At 49.9% G+C, this 19154-nt stretch overlaps 1 protein-coding gene across 1 annotated transcript in view; it reads left to right on the forward strand.

Moving 5' to 3' along the window:
* Positions 1-19154, forward strand: part of Col15a1 (collagen type XV alpha 1 chain) — a 107081-nt gene that overhangs the window by 67002 nt on the left and 20925 nt on the right. The window contains exons 15-26 of the mRNA XM_051161815.1: positions 3081-3116; positions 3522-3662; positions 3847-3912; positions 4724-4759; positions 4855-4938; positions 6925-6990; positions 9220-9255; positions 13356-13418; positions 15790-15858; positions 15965-16000; positions 18845-18898; positions 18994-19053. Coding sequence (XP_051017772.1) covers positions 3081-3116; positions 3522-3662; positions 3847-3912; positions 4724-4759; positions 4855-4938; positions 6925-6990; positions 9220-9255; positions 13356-13418; positions 15790-15858; positions 15965-16000; positions 18845-18898; positions 18994-19053 — 747 coding nt within the window. The remainder of the gene's footprint in view (positions 1-3080; positions 3117-3521; positions 3663-3846; positions 3913-4723; positions 4760-4854; positions 4939-6924; positions 6991-9219; positions 9256-13355; positions 13419-15789; positions 15859-15964; positions 16001-18844; positions 18899-18993; positions 19054-19154) is intronic.

Consider the following 19154-nt stretch of genomic DNA (forward strand, 5'->3'; position numbering starts at 1 on the left):
TAGTAGGCATCTGAGCTTCCTCAAAACTGCCTAGGTCCAGCTACAGAGGGTTCTGAATGTGACAATTCGGTACACCCCAGCATGCTGTCCCTGCCCTGAGAGTCTGGGGCCTCCTCCAACAGGCCCAACACTTTTCCTGACAGCACCTTCCCTGTTCCCATCATTAGCCCAAGGACTGAGTGGGGGCTCTTAATCAAGGAGCTGTTACTGAGGTGTGGGGCCTCTCTCCCATGCTCCACACACACCAGGTGCTTGCCTCCCAGCACTGTTGGACAACTCTCACCAGCAGAACCCTGAGCCTTCACTGAGCAGAGAGCCTGGAAAGAGAGGGAGAACAGCTGCCTGTGGGCTTATGGCTGCCTTGTCATTGTGCCAGGCTACCCAGGCATGCTCTCACCTTTGCTGTTTAGGCATCCCTAGGAAGTGTTCCCAGAGCCAGCTGGAAGGAACCTGAATAATTACTCTGTCCCTGATTTTAGACCTGTGTCTTGGCAGAGCCAAGGAAGTGTGTTGGGCTCAGATAGGAGGACAGAGTAATTCCGCCTTAGGCAGTCTTTTGAGTAAATTTGTAGTCCTACAGGTAGCCAAGTTGTACACCTTTCTTTGCTTCCTATGTCCTGTATTTCTTCAACTGTTCTCTCAGGACCATATCCCTGTAGTGTTTTCAGAGCAGGTCTGTCCACAGCAAACTTTCAAGATTTTAGCTGTTTAAAAGGATGCATGCCTTTAGTTCTAGCACTCAATGGACAGAGGCAGGTGATGTCTATGTGTTTGAGGTCAGCCTGGTCTAGATAGGGAATTCCAGACCATACATAATGATATCCTGTCTTAATTGGGCTGTGTGCTATTGTAGGTTCAAAACCATTTGCCCCTGGGACTTGAAGGTAATTTCTGCTGTATTGAGGATGAACTCAGATTTCACTCCCAGGCTCAGCCTACCTAAAGCCATCTGCCTTTCCTTTTGGCAGATTTTAGGAGTCGCTTTTTCTGCTTGGAGTATTGAAATCCCCCATGCATTGTCACTGGATATGGACCCTTTGAAAGATGGCTTCCCTCGTTCCCTTGGCACTAAAGAGCCTTGGGTGGAGTGGTGTTGTTTGATCTGTATTGTGGCACTTCTGCTTTTTGTTTTTTCAGAAATGTTCCGCGTAGCCCCTCGGGCTTCTGCTAAGGTCAAGTGGAGGAATGCCCATCGCTGTTTGCTCACATGCTGCTTTCTCTAGTCTCTTTATTCTTTATTCTATTTATTCAGTTTTTGGAATTCCCGGTTATCCTCTGAGCTCCATTTGGTCAGTTATTCCGGGTCTTTTATTCTTTTGTGAGCAATTATGTATCCTGGTCTCTGGTCTTCTCCGTTAATTTTCTTTTCAAGGTACGTCTCTTCTCTTAGAGCTCTTCATTTTAACCAGGATATGTTTTTATGTCCATGACCCCCAGTTGGTTCTTTTTCATAACCACTGTTCTCATCTCATCATAGTTTGTTCTTGTTTTGTGATTATATTATATATTTCTTTTTTCTCTCTGAAAGTATTAAAGATCTTGTTGCACTGCTTTCTTTGCTCTATTGTTGACTTTGTCTTTTTCATGGTGTTGCCTTTCCTCAGATCGGTGATTCTTCCCATGTGTTTGCTTCCAAAATTGGCATCTCAGTTTTAGTTTTTAGGCCTCTGTTGGCATACAGCATTAAGGAAGTAGAAAGTGGCCACTTTTGATGCTTTTGTGTGTCTCAATGGGCACGGAGAGAGTAGAATGTCCATCAGACAGGGTGCCTCAGAACTTGATCTCATTTTTGGTGCCCATGGACATCGTAGGCTTCCAGAGCCCTGCCTTCTCTTTGCTCCTGAAAATAACTCTTCTTGTTCTCATGGTGTTAAGGCAGCCACAGGCGCTCTATAACAGGGCTACGTCTAGAAGGTGAGGGAACTGGCCAGGGTTGGACAGCTGTCCTGATGTAAAAACTCAACCTGTCTCCCTGTTGGAGACTCCTGGAGCATCCTTACTTCCTGCTTCCTTCCGGGTTACCCCTACCTTTGCTTCCTCCTGCACCACATCCCACCCCTCACCCCCTCCCCACGTGCACTTTTGCTTTCTCTACTGCTATGCAGTGCATTTCGCTCTCTGTGGTTGAGGCCTTCTCAGCTTCCTGTCTTTTTCACTTTGACATTCCTATTTTAGGCCAGGTGACTCCTGTCTTATTTAAGGATAGCCACCACAGACTCACCACCCACCCATCCCATGTAGGTTATTGCTATGGATTTTATCTAGCCCAGGAAATGGGCAAAGAAAGATATAGTCTTTGGCGGCTGGCACATCATAGTTAATGTCACAGCTTCGGCGTGGCCACGTGATAGCTGGACTGTCTCCTGCAGGAGAACAGCTTTATCCAGAGGTTCGAGTCCAGCTGCCTAGCTCCATCATTTGCATCTATCTGCGCCATGGTGAAGCAGAATCACAGCAGCAAGACGACACAGCAGAACAAAGCTGCGAACTCTCCTGGCAGCGGAGAGGGGGTGGTGTGGATGCTGTGCTAGCTGGCTCCCTGTTTCTTCCAACTTGGCCCGAGGGCCCCAAGCTTATGGGATGGCACTGCCCACGTTCAGGGCAGGTCTTCTCCTCTTATTGGATGCTCTCTAGATACTTCCTTACAAACACACCCAGAAGCGTGCTTCTCAACCCAACCAAGCTGACAATCAAAACGAACCACTTCTTCTTCCCTTGCTTTAAAATTGGAAGCACTCCTTATGCCTGTCATGGCAAGGAGCAGGGCAGGGGCAGCTGCCAGGCTGTGAGTCTCCAAGAGACTGCTTTGATCTCTCAAGCTTCATGCCAACTGCCTTAGCTCAACCTCAAGGAGGAGGGGTTGGTTAGTTATTGAGGAATGGGTTTCTCAAGGGTTGGACCTGACTCGTTCAGTTGACTGATACCCATGGTGATGTGCTCAGCCTGGAGATGTCAGCCAAACCCAGACAGAACGATCCTGTTGTCGGATCCTGCTCCTCACATGTCTGGGATTCTGCATTTTTCTCTGAGAAAACCTAGTGTGTTACATCCTAATTGGCCCCTGTGTTCGTGTGTTTCAGGGAGCAAGAGGGCCTAATGGCTCGGTTGGCGAGAAGGTAATTGAACGGAGCCTTTCCCCTCCCTCCACTTTCCTTTGCTATTAGTGTACTCCCTGGGCCAGTGGCGTGAACCCATAAATGTCACAGAGCAAAGAGAAGCCCTCCCCAGAGTGGAAGCTGGAGGGGGGAGGGGGGAGGTAGGCCAGCTGAGATGATGGGGAGCAAACCCCTGCCACGTTCCTCCTTCCTCGCTCCTCTGTGAGCACAGCAGTCAAGAGGGTTGTCAATTAGTGAGACAGCTGTTCTGTGCCGCCAAGCGGCGCCCATCAGAGAATTTCTAAACTTAATTAGCTTCAAGGAGTCGTCTTTCTGACTCAGGTGTGCCTGCTGCTCCCTCCGGGGTGTGTATGGGGGGGGCGGGGCGGGGATTTCAACTAGGAATTAACCTGTTTTTCCTCACAGGGTGATCCTGGCAACCGAGGCTTACCAGGGCCCCCAGGGAAGAATGGAGAAGTTGGAACTCCTGGGGTCATGGGACCACCAGGGCCTCCTGGACCCCCTGGGCCCCCAGGCCCGGGTTGTACAACAGAACCGGGATTTGAGGTATTTTTGCCCTTCGGCTAAAGAGTGACAGATAGTAAAGCCCGCTGGAAGCCATGGCGCGCTGGGTACTGACCCTGGGGTGGAGGTTTTACTGAGTCCCCTGTGAGCCCCCAGTCCCCTCTGATGCATGCAGATGCCTGGCAAGGAACTCTGAAATCCTTGCTATGTCTTCTTCCCCCAGGAGATCGAAGGCTCTGGGGACATCCAGCTGTTGAGCAAACCCAGAATCTTGGGACCCACTGCTCCAAGTGTATGTAGACGTTTATGAACGCTTTTATGAGGGCTGTCCCGCTGTCACACCTGGGGGAGGAGGCTTGGGGCCTCTTTTTGATGATTCATACTCACTCTACCTCCAGCCCTGAGCTGTGCTGCCTGTACAGTACTCATAGGGTAGGGTGCTCAGAGCATAAGGTGCTCACAGTGTAAGGTGCTCACAGTGTAAGGTGCTCACAGTGTAAGGTGCTCACAGTGTAAGGTGCTCATAGCGTAAGGTACTCGTTGTGGGTTCTTTCTCCAGGGAGCCACAGGAAAGCTCTGCATAGACTGTCATGTAGGGGAACTTGATAGTCATCTCAGTCTCCACCGGCCAGTTCCTCACTACCGAACATCTCTGTTTCATGGCTTCCTGCCACCATGTTAGATTCACTTTGCCCCTTTTAAAGAACCCTGTGCTCCCAGCAGGTGCCCTGCCTACTCACTCATCAGCAGCAGGCACCGCCCTTGTCCTGTGTGGTGTGCCTGCCTGAGGACACTCCACTGGACATTATGATCTCTGTCACATGGAACCCAGAGCCAAGTGCCCAAAGAGTAACTTTTGGCACAGAAAACTTTCTGCACACACAGAATCTGAGGATGAGAGGGGGGGAATAGGGTGGTCAGGGGGACACTGTGGGGACTTCCCCTCTGAGCTGTCAGATGGGAGTTTTCCCCTCCCCCTTTGATCCCATCACCTGGGACAGTATCCACTGGCCATCTTAGGGAGAGATGGCAAGAAGGCAGTGCGCCAGTGAACAAGAGAAAACCAAAGACTGTCTCTTCATCTGTTTGGTTATTTTTGTCAGGGTCCCAAGGGAGAAAAAGGAGAGCAAGGCCTCAAGGTGAGTTAGCCCGTCTGAGGCGGGGCCTTTCCGGGTTATCGGAGTGTCATCCATGGACTGTTACTTTAGTTCTTACTTCTCTCTGCTGTAACTAGGGTGAACCAGGAGTCGACGGAGCCAGCACTGTGGGTCCCCCTGGGCCCAGGGGACCACCTGGACACGTCGAGGTCCTGTCCAGTGTGAGTATTACCCAGGATGGAGCTTGGCCAATTGCTTTCTGCTTTCCTAAGGAGACAGCAGGTTACCTGTCCCTTCAGGACTTCAGCGTTGGTGGCTATGCAGGGTGTTGTGCCTGCCAGCATGCTCACCTATCTGTCCCTACCCACTCCGGGCCACCTCTTTCCTACATATGACCTGCAGAGTCTGCTCTTCTGCTTGGCAGGGTCAGAGGTCAGACAGCAACCTAGAAAGTACTGGGGTCTTGAGGAAGGCCCAAATATGTGCTCCAGAAAGACTCTGAGCCAGTTGAGAAAAGAAGTTAAAGCCGGAGTCACCGGCCTGAGTTCACCTTCACTGCTAGCATAGTCCCACTGGCTTTAACCCTGTGGAGGAGCCACATATGGAGCTCACTAACTCCAGAGTCAGACAAGGGGGAGGACAATGCTGAGCATGCCCCCAAACTACCATCAGGCAGCATCCCCCTTCGTCCAGGGTGGATGTAGAGGGACCAAGAGAAGCCAGGGTTATACCCCTGAAAGCCAGTTCTTGTTGGGGGCATCTTTGGATGAGCTCTTTGGGAATTTGTCAAAAAACTAATAATAAACAGATGCAAAGTTTTGCTCTGAGAGGTCTCCACACAGGCGAGCAAGCCAAACCCCTCTCCGCTCTGACCCTCCAATCCCAAAGAAGTAGTAATGTGTGATGTTTGATGTCTTTGTTAATTCATATCTGGAAGCAGAGGCTTTGCAATGCCTGTAATCCTAAGTTCTCCTTGTCTTCTGTCTGTACCCACCTGAGTGTGTTCCTACCTCCATACGTATGCTCATGCATACACTTGTGCATATACAGTCTGCCTCAGGCCCAGGGTTTAAAGATAACTAAGACGCAGGCACCCGTGGCAGCTAAGAGGATGAGTGGGACGGAGCATGACCATAGAGAGGGGGCAGGGGAGGAAAGGGGGTTGGGATATGAGAAATCAAGGAGGACATCCCAGAGGAGGTGTCTTCAGGCCAGGACTACATAGGGGAGAAGGGTTTTCCTGGGCGGGCACAGAGGATAGGATGCAGGGGCGCCGGCAGCACCCCGAGTCAAGGGAAGAGGCAGGCTGTACTGGCTATGCCAGGACACCAGGGACTCACTGTCAGTGGGTGACAGGTTTGGGGCTGACTGGAGTAATGGGAGAAGGTGAACTGTGCCTGGATCAGATGTGCGCCAGCCTGCCCATCCATCCATCCCTCACCCATCCCCCCATCCATTCCCTCTATCCCATCAGGTATTCACATATACTAGGCCACTGCCTTTGAGGAAAGCCATGGGTACTTCTAAGAGAATACCAACCAGGCAGGCAGACAAGAGAAAGGCCAAGAAAAGTCCCAAAGACCTGGAAAAAAGACTGACCAGAGTTAAGGGGGGGGGGGGGGAAAGAGTATGATTTAAAAGTGCCAAGTGTGTGGGGAAATCGACACTCTTGAGCACTTGTAGGGGAAGTGTAAATTGCACGGCCCCTTTGGAGGGCTCCCTGACAGTCTGCTCAAACTAAAAATAGATGTCTTCCAGAATTGCACATGGAAAGCTCTCGACACAAGATGATTGAGTAGAAAAGAATGAGTCGAAGGGGGGAGCACATGGCCTGATGCCATTTATATAAAATAATGACATACATGAGTTATTTTACACACATGGGCACACACACACACACACACACACACACTTTATATGGGCACACACTTGTATGTATGTATGCATGTATGTATACATATGCTTACAATTTTAAAAGAGAGAAGGCATTCATCTCCTGGGTAATTTTAAAGTTAATTAAAAAGGGAAAGTGACAGGCAGGCTGGGACTGTTTGATGGGGAGTGGGAGGGTTGGGTGTGTTTGGCAGTGGCTTTGGGGTGTGATCAATGTACTCCCTGCTGGGTGACTTCAGCTAAGGTCTCCTTGCCAGAAGCAAGGAGGAGCACATGCTGTCCTTTGTCCTGACTGGGTAATTTTTCTCTTTCAGTCTTTGGTCAACATCACCAATGGATTCATGAATTTCTCGGACATTCCTGAGCTCATGGGGCCTCCGGTTTGTATCTGTGCCTGCCACTGAGTGAGGCTTTTACCCAGATTCCCCCACCCCCACCCCCCACCCCTCATGGAAAGTCTTGGGTTAGACTGGAATCCTTTTAGCTCCTGAAGCATAGAGCCAGAGACTATCAAAGTTGAAAGGAAGGGAGCCAGCATCTTTAGGGGCTTTTGTAATACCAACTCCAGGGCACAGAGTTGTGTACAGTGGAGCGGAAGTTTTCAGTCCGGTGCACCAGACATCTGTGTGAGATTGGAAAGCACCTGGTACCACTGTCGTGTGGGCAATGTGGGCCTACACCCATCTGCTCGGTCTCATTTCTTAGAAAATGCTGCTGCTAATGGGACACTGGAGCCACAGGAGGAATGAGACCCACTTCAGCCTTTCTCACACCATTTTAGACATGAAGAAATCAACATACAAGGAGCCCATATGTCCCCCTTGAGGCTTTAGCATCAACCCATGCTTGACAGCCTCTCAGAAGAAGGAAGTGGTTTCCCTCTGTTCAGGAAACTCCCATGCCATCTGATGGGCACCAGGGAGGAGGAAAGTGCTGGCCATAGGAACCTTGGGGCCTAGCCTCTTCTCTGCTGACAGCTCAGAGCCCCTGGCTCTCTGTCCAGGCTTTGGGACAGCTTACGTGAGGCAGGAGAGGTGAAAGCGCTTGTCATACCATGGCAAGCCCACAGCTGTGCATAGCAGATGCCCGCTGGGGCAGCCCACCCTGCTGCCCCCAGGGATGCTGGCCATTCATATTGGGGTGGGGAGGACCTGGAACATACCTCAAGATTTCTGCAGCTATCTGGACAATGCCTCTGTCCCAGCTCTCTTCCGTGGAGCAGCAGCCAGGAAGCTCATTCCACCTCACCTACAGTGTTGTGCCTCACAGGGCTCCCATCCATTGACTCCTTCTGAAAAGGATAATCCAAAGGCAGGCCAGCTCCTGGGCAAAAAACCCAGTCATAGGGGTCTTTGTTCTCCCTGGAACTGCTAGGGAGAGACTTAGGGTGCTAGTGGGTGGGCAGCAGCCAAGAGAGACAGCCTACACATGAGGAGTGGCATCTCTGTGCTGCTGGGCCCTGGGCCCTGGGCACCTGCATTCCAGGCTTCACCATCCTTCCTTTCTTTCTGCTCAGTGTTTTCTCCCTGAGGGTGAATCCAGGCCCCCCGCATCCCTGAGGCTTACTCTGTGGTAACGTCCTCCTGAGAGTACATATGAAGGTCATAGGATAGATTGGTAGAGTTGGTACACTCCTGTCTTTTTGTTATTGTTGTTGTTTTGTTGTTTCTTTGAGACAGAGTTTCTCTGTGTAACAGAACCCTGGATATCCTGGACTTGCTTTGTAGAGTAGGCTAGCCTCAAATTCATGAAGGTCTGCCTGCCTCTGCCTCTGCCTCTGCCTCTGCCTCTGCTTCTGCCTCCAGAGTGCTGGGACTAAAGGAGTGTGCCACCACTGCCCTGCTACTCCTACTTTTTTTTTTTTTTTTTTAATATATAAGTTCAAGGGATTGAACTCAAATCATCAAGTTTGGCAGCAAGCACTTTTATCTACTGAGCCACCTTCCCAACCCCTCTATGTAGTTCTTGTTTATCTGTTTATCTATCTATCTATCTATCTATCTATCTATCTATCTATCTATCTATCTATTATCTATCCATATGTGACCTGTCTGTCCCTTTAATACCATCTGGTCCCTGGAGTTGGCAGGAATGGGGGTTGTGACCCAGTGTGATGAAGTGCACACTCTTGTTTGCCAGGCCCTGTAAGATTCCCATCCCTTTAATAAAGGTTAAGCTCCCGGCATGCACCTCTTCTCCCTGAGCCTCTCAGCCTTTCCTCAAGCCCATCTTCAGAACTGACTTGCCCAGGTTCCTATGCTGTCCATCACCCCCAGGAACTTCCTGCCGAGGAAGCGTCAGTGAAGAATGGGGGGCAGGCTGGGGAGCAGCAAGTACCTCTGGGTGCTTGACGACTGTCCCTGCCTCTACTGTTAGCTAGCCGTGTGACTCTGGGTGGCACTTTCCCTCCCAGCCCTCAGCACCACCTTCTACAAAGTGGGACAGTGATCCACACTAGGTGGAAATAGGCTCAGCTTTTTGGCAGGTCTCTGGGGAACAGTGAACCCTACTGGATAAAACAGGCTCAGGCCTTTGCCCTTCCTCGGGACTGTGGCCCCTGAGGCACAATATTCCTTCTGACTCTGAAAACTGTCTATGGTGTGTTGCAGGGGCCAGATGGTATACCAGGGCTGCCAGGATTTCCGGTAAGTACTGCAGTGGCTAGCTTCTGTCTGTGCTCAGGGACTATGCTCATTCTGTTCCTCTCACTGGTATGTTGTTCCCTCCATTCCTGCATGACTGAGCCTTAGCACCACCACACACATCCATTCCTGTATGACCAAGCTTCAGCACCACCACACACATCCATTCCTGTATGACCAAGCTTCAGCACCATCACACACATCCATTCCTGTATGACCAAGCTTCAGCACCATCACACACATCCATTCCTGTATGACCAAGCTTCAGCACCACCACACACATCCATTCCTGTATGACCAAACTTCAGCACCATCACACACACCCATTCCTGTATGACCAAGCTTCAGCACCATCACACACATCCATTCCTGTATGACCAAGCTTCAGCACCATCACACACACCCATTCCTGTATGACCAAGCTTCAGCACCATCACACACATCCATTCCTGTATGACCAAGCTTCAGCACCATCACACACACCCATTCCTGTATGACCAAGCTTCAGCACCATCACACACATCCATTCCTGTATGACCAAGCTTCAGCACCATCACACACATCCATTCCTGTATGACCAAGCTTCAGCACCATCACACACATCCATTCCTGTATGACCAAGCTTCAGCACCATCACACACACCCATTCCTGTATGACCAAGCTTCAGCACCACCACACACATCCATTCCTGTATGACCAAGCTTCAGCACCATCACACACATCCATTCCTGTATGACCAAGCTTCAGCACCATCACACACATCCATTCCTGTATGACCAAGCTTCAGCACCACCACACACATCCATTCCTGTATGACCAAACTTCAGCACCATCACACACACCCATTCCTGTATGACCAAGCTTCAGCACCATCACACACATCCATTCCTGTATGACCAAGCTTCAGCACCATCACACACACCCATTCCTGTATGACCAAGCTTCAGCACCATCACACACATCCATTCCTGTATGACCAAGCTTCAGCACCATCACACACACCCATTCCTGTATGACCAAGCTTCAGCACCATCACACACATCCATTCCTGTATGACCAAGCTTCAGCACCATCACACACATCCATTCCTGTATGACCAGGCTTCAGCACCACCACACACATCCATTCCTGTATGACCAAACTTCAGCACCATCACACACACCCATTCCTGTATGACCAAGCTTCAGCACCATCACACACATCCATTCCTGTATGACCAAGCTTCAGCACCATCACACACATCCATTCCTGTATGACCAAGCTTCAGCACCATCACACACACCCATTCCTGTATGACCAAGCTTCAGCACCACCACACACATCCATTCCTGTATGACCAAGCTTCAGCACCACCACACACATCCATTTCTGTATGACCGAGCTTCAGCACCATCACACCTTCTTTTTTTTTTTTTTTTTTTTCATACTCTCCCTAGAAGTGTCTTCTTCTTTGAGACCCATAGGGTTCATTTTTAACCATTTCGTGATTCTTTTCTGCCTTAAGGGACAGGTTCTCCTGTAGCTACAGAGGGCTGGGTCTTATGGCTCTACCCCGGGGCTGTCCAGCCCTGGGCAGAAGTGGGCTGACCCTAACATTTCAAGTGATAGCCTATGCAGACAAAGCCCCTCAAGACTTTGGTGATGATGCAAAGAGGAGGGCAGAAAGGAGCCACAGCATGGAAGGCTGTGAATTAACAGCCTGTGTGTGCCTTTACAGGAGGGCAATGTGATTTTACATAAAAAGGGATCAATTTTGTCTAGAGCATTTGACCATGCAGAAGGCCAGGAGTGGCCCCAGTGGTAACACCTGGCGCTGCTTCTTTGAAACTCTGCAATTTGGAAAGGCTTGAGGCACCACTTCCGGGGAAATGTCACAGAAATCTGTTCCTGATGCCTGAGCTGTAGATGGTCCTCATTTTATCGTCTCATACTTTTCTGACCTTTTCATATTTTCTTGTTTTGCTACAATGAAACTTTTTTACATCTTCTAAGTGAGCGTAAAGCATGAAGATGGTTTAAAAATGCCATGTTCACTGGACATCAGAACAGAAGCGAGGAACAAAAAGGATGGCCTTGTGGTTAGCAGGAAAAGAGGTCCACTTCTCAGCTGCAGCCCCCAAGGTGGCTGCTTCAAGACTGAGAGTACATTCTGGAACATTCCATCATTCCTTCTTCCATGTGAACAATTCTGTGCTCTGAGGGGGGGACTGCAGGGGGCCCGAGGTAGTGGTGCATGGACAGGATCCAAGCCATGTGCCCCAGATGTGAGTCTTCATCTGGTAGATTTGGCCTGTTTGTCCTTTATTTAAAATGATTTGAAAAAGAAAGAGTGAACGAGAAGTTCGCTGCTAAACAATAACACTTAGATATTTTGAGGACACAGCTGTGGAGGAGAGCCTACCTTTCCACCTAGAGGCAAGATGGGGCTTGTAAAAGGTTAAATAGCAACAAGGCAACAAAACGCCTTGCTGCAGTTGACGCCATATGTGGTCAAGTCGCTGTCACAAATGTTCTGTGTCCGCTGGAGCTGAAGTGTAGTATTTGGCTCTGCAGAGGGTGACAGGCCACCCAGCAAGGGTGACATGAGCTTTAGTACTGACCATAGGCTCAGTGTGAGGAGTGTAGTTGTTTTGGGCTACAGGAGAGAAAAACGGATAGGGAGCAATGGTATCATTAGACACTCCCTGCTGACTGGGGGCATCGAGTTCCTTGGGGCAAATTTGATCTTCTTAGTCCACATATCTAGTTTGGTCTTGTTGTTTCTTCCTTGCTCATGGCTACTTAACAAACCATGACCAACAGCAAATAACCAACAACCCACCATGTCTCTTAGGGCCCTAACATTTATATACCTTCTGAAAAGTCCCCAGCATTCCAAATATCATTCAATCACAGCAGAGCTATCTGCTAGTGGCAAAATCACACCCCTGCTAGAGCACGGGCCAAATCATAGTCAACTGCTGTGGACAGTCTGAAGCAGCCCCATATCCCACACCTGGGATTAAGACAAAAAACATTCCCATAATATTTCTGTGGTTTGTTTGTTTGCTTTTTAAAGAAACTCAAAGTCCAACATTAACACTACAGAGGAGGTCAAGGGAAGGGAGTCAGCTGCAAGGTGTGGGAGATGAAATATAAAGCCAGCCATAAGTGGCAGACTAGAATGCTGGATCCCACTCTGTGGGGTGAATGCTGGGCAGGGAGGTAGAGGATGCCCAGGGCAGCAATGAGTGAGTTAGCCCAGATGTACCAGCTATAAACATGGCCCAGTCTGCCCTCCTGGAGCAAACCAAAGTTCAAAGGAGTAAGGCTGTCTAAGGGTGCAAGAACAGGTTCGAGCTCTCATTCAGAGAAGACATGAAAGAAGCATTACTGGAAGTCTTGGGAAGTTCCAGAAGCAGATCCATCATATACTGTGGAAATCAGGATCTTCTTATGGGATTCTCGTTTTCATTAACAAAAGAGTTAAGAACATACTCAAGTGAAGAGCAATGGCATTTTATTAGTGATTAGAAGGGAAACTCAAAGGAGGCAAGCTGCAAATCTCACAGCTGCCTGGAGGAGGAGAAAGGAGAAGCTAACGTGAAGGTCAGCCTTCTGGTGGCAGGTGGCCATCCGGCGGGAGACAGGCTTTAGAAAAAGAGCAAGAAAGCTAAATCTTCGACTGGAGACTTTAAAAGCATCCAAAAGAAAAACAGAGGAGTGGAGAAAAAGAAATAGTCAGACTCTTCTGAGGAAAGGCGAGCTGACCTAGTGGAACCTCAGCTCCAACTATGGAACTGTACCAAGGGCCTGGGAAGGAAAAGCCCAGCCTTCTGAGGAGTGATTTCCTAGCCAGGTCCCTAACATGCCCCACTGGATTAACACCTAGAGTATGTTTCATTCTCCACAGAAGTGTGGGCTCTCCAGGCCACCAGTGCTCAGTGTTGCCTCCCGTCCACAGTTTCAGAGAGAGAGGAAGAAAGGGAGGAGGAAGAGAGGAGAGAGAAAGAAGGAGGGAGAGACAGAGATAGACAGAGACAGAGAGACAGACAGAGACATTTTTGCTGTTTGGGCAAAACCTTCTAACCATAACACGGTGCCCTCCAATGACTCTTTGCAGGGCCCTAGAGGACCGAAAGGTGACACTGGTGTGCCCGGCTTCCCAGGTCTAAAAGGAGAACAGGTAAGGGCCCAGGTGTCCGAGTGGGGATGGGCTTGGAATTTGCTGGCCATTTCCATTCAGCCAATGGTTTCCTTTTGGGGAGACAGTTCCTACAGTGTGTTTCAGTGACATTTAGAAGATTCACAACCATTGCTACTCTCTAATTCTAGAATGCTTTTTTTAATTAAAACTTATTTTCTTTCTATTTTTCTTTGTATGTATGAGTATTTTGTCTCCATATGTGTCTGTGTACCACATGCAGTGCTCACTGAGGACAGAAAAGGGCACAAAATCCCATGAAACTGAAAATAATGGAGGTTGTTTGGAGGGCTATGTGGGTGCTGGGAATAGAGAGTTCTCTGGAAGAGCAGCCAGTGCTCTTAACCTCTGAGCCATCGCTCCAGCCCATAGAATGTTTTTCTTTAACCATCCCAAAGAAATCCTGTGCCTTTTTGCCATCACTCTCAGCTGGTGTTGTTGATTGACCCTCCTCCCATCTGAAAAGAGTATGGCTCAATACCCTCAGGAATGCTGTTCGCACAGGGTGACACATCCTGTCTCCTGGTTATCGTACGTGCTTCCTGGAAACAGACTTTTCTGGAATTCCTGGATTAGTACAGAGTCTGGTTCACAAGTGACACCCTAAAACACTTGCTGGATGGAACAATGTACAGTCAGTGAATGAAATAGATCCCAATGGTCGACGACTGTAAGTTGAGGCATTGCGTAGTTAGAGTAAATGTCATGCAGGGCATTTCTGGGGAACCTCAGGGCTCAGGGCCTCCCTTTGAGCCCCCACACAGCCTCTCACAGTCCACTTCCTGGTAGGTTTTCATAGCTGCGGGGGACAGGAACATCCATAAAGAGACAGCAATGACTCCGCAGTAAGCTCACTTGTTCCCTCTTCTGTTTGTGATTCCCTCTCTCATCTTTTGATGTCCTAAGGGGCGCGCCAGTTTCTTATTATAGGAAGACAAAGATAGGACAGAAGTGCAGATAGGCAGAGTAGCCTGCTGTTTCGGAGGCTGCACAGGGGAGGGGCTCCGCCTCCCTGGCGAATCTAGAAAGAACATCTTCTCTAAGAGGAATGGGGATTGGAATTTTCTCTTGCCCTTCTTCCCCATGTGCCACGTCAGCCCCAGGGCACAGAAAGAGGCCCCGGAGACCAAGGCCCTCAACACTGGGGAGTAGAGAGCTCAACGTGTTGGGCAAAGTTTGGAAGCACATGAGAGTGGTGGTGTCTGGGGCGCTTTCGCTGTTGCGGGCTTGCAGAGAAGGGATGGGCTCTGGCAGTTCTTGTTTTCAATGCTCCTTTTTCTGTGTGGCAAAGTAGGTGGACCTAGACTCTAGGTCCCATAGCTCCTCCTGCTAATCCTCTGTTGCTCTGAATGTCTGGGATAGACACCAGGCGGCTCCACTCCAGCCCTTCCAGCAACTGCCCTTCCTGTCACTCTGCTTCTAATGTTTTTGTGCTTGCCTCTTCCTGCTGTTTGGAACTGCCTGTCCTCGCCAGCAAAGCGGTAAGACCCACATGTCAGCTGCAGGCTTTGGGGGATGCAGAGAGAGGCTTCTCTGCTCACTTTGGTTCCCTACCTGGCTACTTCCAACTGTGGAAAGGAGCTAGCTCTATGGTCAACGCAGGTGCCCAGGGCTAGGTAGAGGCTTAGAAGGATGCCAGTTTCTCCATGTGGCCTTATTTTCTGCGCGTATGTCTTTCTGGAAGACTCAGAATACTAAATGACCCTATTGAAGACAGGATTTAGGAGCAGGATCCTGTATCCTTACCCCGACCCCAGTCTCTCATCATCTTGTTCCCAGCATCTAGGATTGCTCTAGCCAATAAGCTTCTTACAGAGAGGCCTGGGGAATAGAGAGCATCTGCACATCAAGACAGGTGGCTCCTGTGTTGGAGAGAGGCTCCATGCTTATAGCGTTGTGTCCGCCACTCCCCCCATTTCATCCATTTAAACAACAATAAGGATTCTTAGTGGGGACAAATCTCAAGTCATTAGGAAAGCAAACTATCAAATATCTCAGGAGCTAGAGGTTCCTGGAAGGCCATCCTATGGCAAGAAGCAGACAGCCATGCTGGGGCAGGATTCTGGGGTCTGAGAATGAGGGTACAGACCTGTCCCTGGTTAGAGACCTTGAGGGTCTGCTTGGAGAGGTACCTTGGACAACGTGGAAGAAAGATCTGAGCAAACACTTCGTTATGTAGGAGGCTGTCATAATCCAGCATGAAGACTGTGCTGGAGGGGTGTGGCTGGAGGGGTGTGGCTGGAGGGGTGGTCTGAAGGTGAGAAGTCACAGTGGCAGAATGGAACAATCTTCATGACCTCTTGAACAAGGTGTCAGGAGGAGGCCAGACTCCAAAAGGTTCTCTACATTGCAGGGCGAGAAGGGAGAGCCCGGTGCCATCCTGACTGGGGACATTCCTCTGGAAATGGTGAAAGGGAGAAAGGTAATCCTGTCACTACACCCCGAGGGCATACATCAGCTTTGGCTTGCATCTCTGATTGTATCTTAAGCAGGTCTTCTGAATGACAAGTGTCTATCTCCTGTTCTAGGGTGAACCTGGAATGCACGGAGCCCCAGGACCCATGGTAAGCTGGGTGTCTCTCCATTGGGTTGAGAGACGAGGATTCAAACCTTTATTATCCTTTGGCTCACTTAGATCGAGTTCTACTTGTGAAACTATGAAGAGTAATCCAGTGACAGGTGGCAAAGCAAGTGTCTATGTTTGTGGGAAGTGAGCTACAGTGACATAGAATTCTCAGTGGTTGCCAGGCCTACACGAGACTCTTTCTCAAAAACAAACAAAGCGGGCATGGAGAGAAGAGAGCCGGCTCAGTGGTTAAGACCACCTGCTGCTTTTGCAGAGGACTCAGACTCACGTTCCAGTATCCATAACTCCAGTTCCAGGGGACCTGGCACCCTCTTCTAGTTCCTGTGGGCACCAGGCATGCACGTGATACATACACATACATGGAGGCAAAACACTCTTACATATAATAATAAATAAACCTAAACAACAGCAAGCAAACCCCTAGTGGTTAAACACAGGAGCATCTCACTTCTCATTCTTACACAACCCACTGTGGCTACTTCCTGCTGGACCTCTCCCCTTCAAGCAGCGCTCCAACACGTTCCGGATTCAAAGTCGCAAGAACTTTGTCTGGCTGGCAGGCTAAGACTGGAAAAAGTGCAAGAGACCAGAACGTGTAATGACCATCCATGCGACCATGTTCCACTGGTCAGATTCTTGGGGACCTCAGATATGTAGCATAGCTCTGTGTCCAGGAAACAGAATAGAACAGTTCAAGTTTGGCAGGTGCTAGGGAGCCCCAGAAGGAACCTCACACAGTGATGGGTCTGCTGCTCTGTTGCTATGGGACTGGAGCATGCCCTCTCCCTCCCTCTCCCTCCCTCATTCCCTGCCCCCCCCCCCCCCCCCTCTCTTCTCTTTCTCTCTCTCTCTCTCTCTCTCTCTCTCTCTCTCTCTCTCTCTCTCTCTCTCTCTCTCTCTCTCTCCCTCCCCCCCCCTCTCTCCCTTTCTCTCTCTCTCAGCTTCATTCTGCCCATCAGCATACTGAATGGATTGGACTCATGCTAGATAGTACTGCAGACTCTTTGGCTTGGCTGGTCTTGAAGTAGGTAGCACACTCAGACATCTGAACACTAATAAGTTATTCCTCCCGAGGAGGAACTCCCAACTTCCCTATCATGCAAATCCCACCCGCCCGCCCCAAATGGTGTGGAGCACCATTATCCGGTTGGGTACTGTGTAAGCTTCCTATGGGACATCTCATTTCAGCTTACAACCTGCAGGTCTGATCACATGACATCCTCCCACCCCTCAGTCTATAGACAACGAAACAGGGGCTCAAAGAGGATAAGTAATATGTAAGAAAGAGGCCGGCGGGAGACTTGAGGCCAACCTGGTATGCCTTGTATCCAGACTCCTTCCTTTACTCCCACCCCCCTACACAATGTTCAAAAGATAAGCTGCCTTTTTATTTATTTACTATCTGTGGGTTTGTTTGTTGAAGCATAGTGGACTGTCAAATTGCACAGGGTGTCTGTCTGACAGAAGCTGGACCTCAGGCCTGGGGAGAAAGGATCACACTTGAGTGAATTCCTGTGTGCTCCAAGCACAGTACATCCTTCAGAAAGCCTCCTGAGGCTTTGGGTCCCTGAAGTCAGGCAGAAAAGACTGGATATAGAGCACAAGGGCTGAGCATGAAGGCAGATGGGAGAATCTTGTTCCCAACTGGTTAACCACTCGGTAACCTCCAGTTCTATGGGAAATGCAAACAGTTAGTAGTGGGGCCAGCAGGCTGCTGCAGATGGCTATGGCGGGTGTCCCACTGAAGGCCAGCTTGTGCACAGCTTGCCAAACACAGGCAGTAAGGGCACCTTTTAATTTGCATAATGCTTCCATCTGGGCTAACTATGGCCCTAGAGACCACTGTAGCTTACAACTCTTTTACAAATATGCTAAGGCTTCTTACTCAAAGTGTGCTCTATGGACCAGCATCCCCAATATCACCTGGGAGCTTGGTAAAAATGCAGAGCTGCAGGCCCCAGCCCAGATACCAGTTCAGACACCCTTGATATGCACTTTAATGAGACCCAGGATACTCTGCGTACATGCACACTTGGGACGTGTTGCAAAGAACTACATACCAAGTGGCTCGTGCCCTGGAAACTCCCTCTATTTTTGCTTTTCCCTCCCCTAAGAGTAATATGCCAGGGATTTTATGTTAATGGTGGTGGGCAGAGGGGCTTGAGGTTCCTGGACATAATTATAGCTGCCGTTCTTCAGGTCCCAGTAGGAAAGACAATTCCTGCCGGGAGCTTGGATCAGGCCTCAAGAAGTACATGGGCCCAGGAAACCATCACTGAAATAGGGTCCATGGGTCAGGGACTCTACAGGAGGACTAAGGCACCATGCTGAGGTTGGGCTTCAAGATGAGTAGGAGTTGGGCAGGGACTCCATCCTGCAGCCAGTTCTTGGGCAAACTGGCACAGGGAGAGGCAGGGCTACAGGATTCAGAACGGATTACATAGGGACCCTGGGTTGTATGACCAGTGGCAAAGCTTCATGTTCTGAGCCAGTCTAGCATGTGGCCACCTGGGATGTGAGGCATGGAGCTACTGGTTTCTTGCTATTTCTTTTACTCTGACTGAGGTGCTGGGTCCTGGGTGTGTAGCCTTCAGAAAAGTCAGGGGAACCGAGGGGCTGAGCAAAAACACTTCTAGCCAAGGACAGGCAGGAGTCCAGGAAGTGGGCAGGTGGGTACTTCAGGACTGTTGCCCAGGTTCCTGCCTCCAGTCCCTGCTGCACTTCCTGCGAGAGCAAGCCTGGCGTTCCCATTATCTCCAGACCCCGAGTTATGGCATCTGCTAGCATCTGCTATGGCATCTGGTGTTTATTTTGTTTCTAGGGACCCAAAGGACCACCAGGACACAAAGGAGAATTTGGCTTCCCGGGACGACCTGTAGGTATTAGTGTTCCCCACACTAAAGGATGGGGCATGTGGCAGCCGGGCTGGCCCACAGCAAGTGCTCACTATGGTGTCTGTGTGCGTCGCAGGGTCGCCCAGGACTGAACGGCCTCAAGGGTGCCAAAGGAGATCGCGGCCTCATGATGCCAGTAAGTCCCCCATCTCCTGCCCTGGCGCTGGAGGACACATGAGGCCCTGTTAGAGAGGGCCCAGTGAGTGGGCTTTGCAGAATACGTGTTCAGGGGTGCCA

Source organism: Acomys russatus, chromosome 2, assembly GCF_903995435.1.
Source record: "Acomys russatus chromosome 2, mAcoRus1.1, whole genome shotgun sequence".
Taxonomy (NCBI): Eukaryota; Metazoa; Chordata; class Mammalia; order Rodentia; family Muridae; genus Acomys; species Acomys russatus.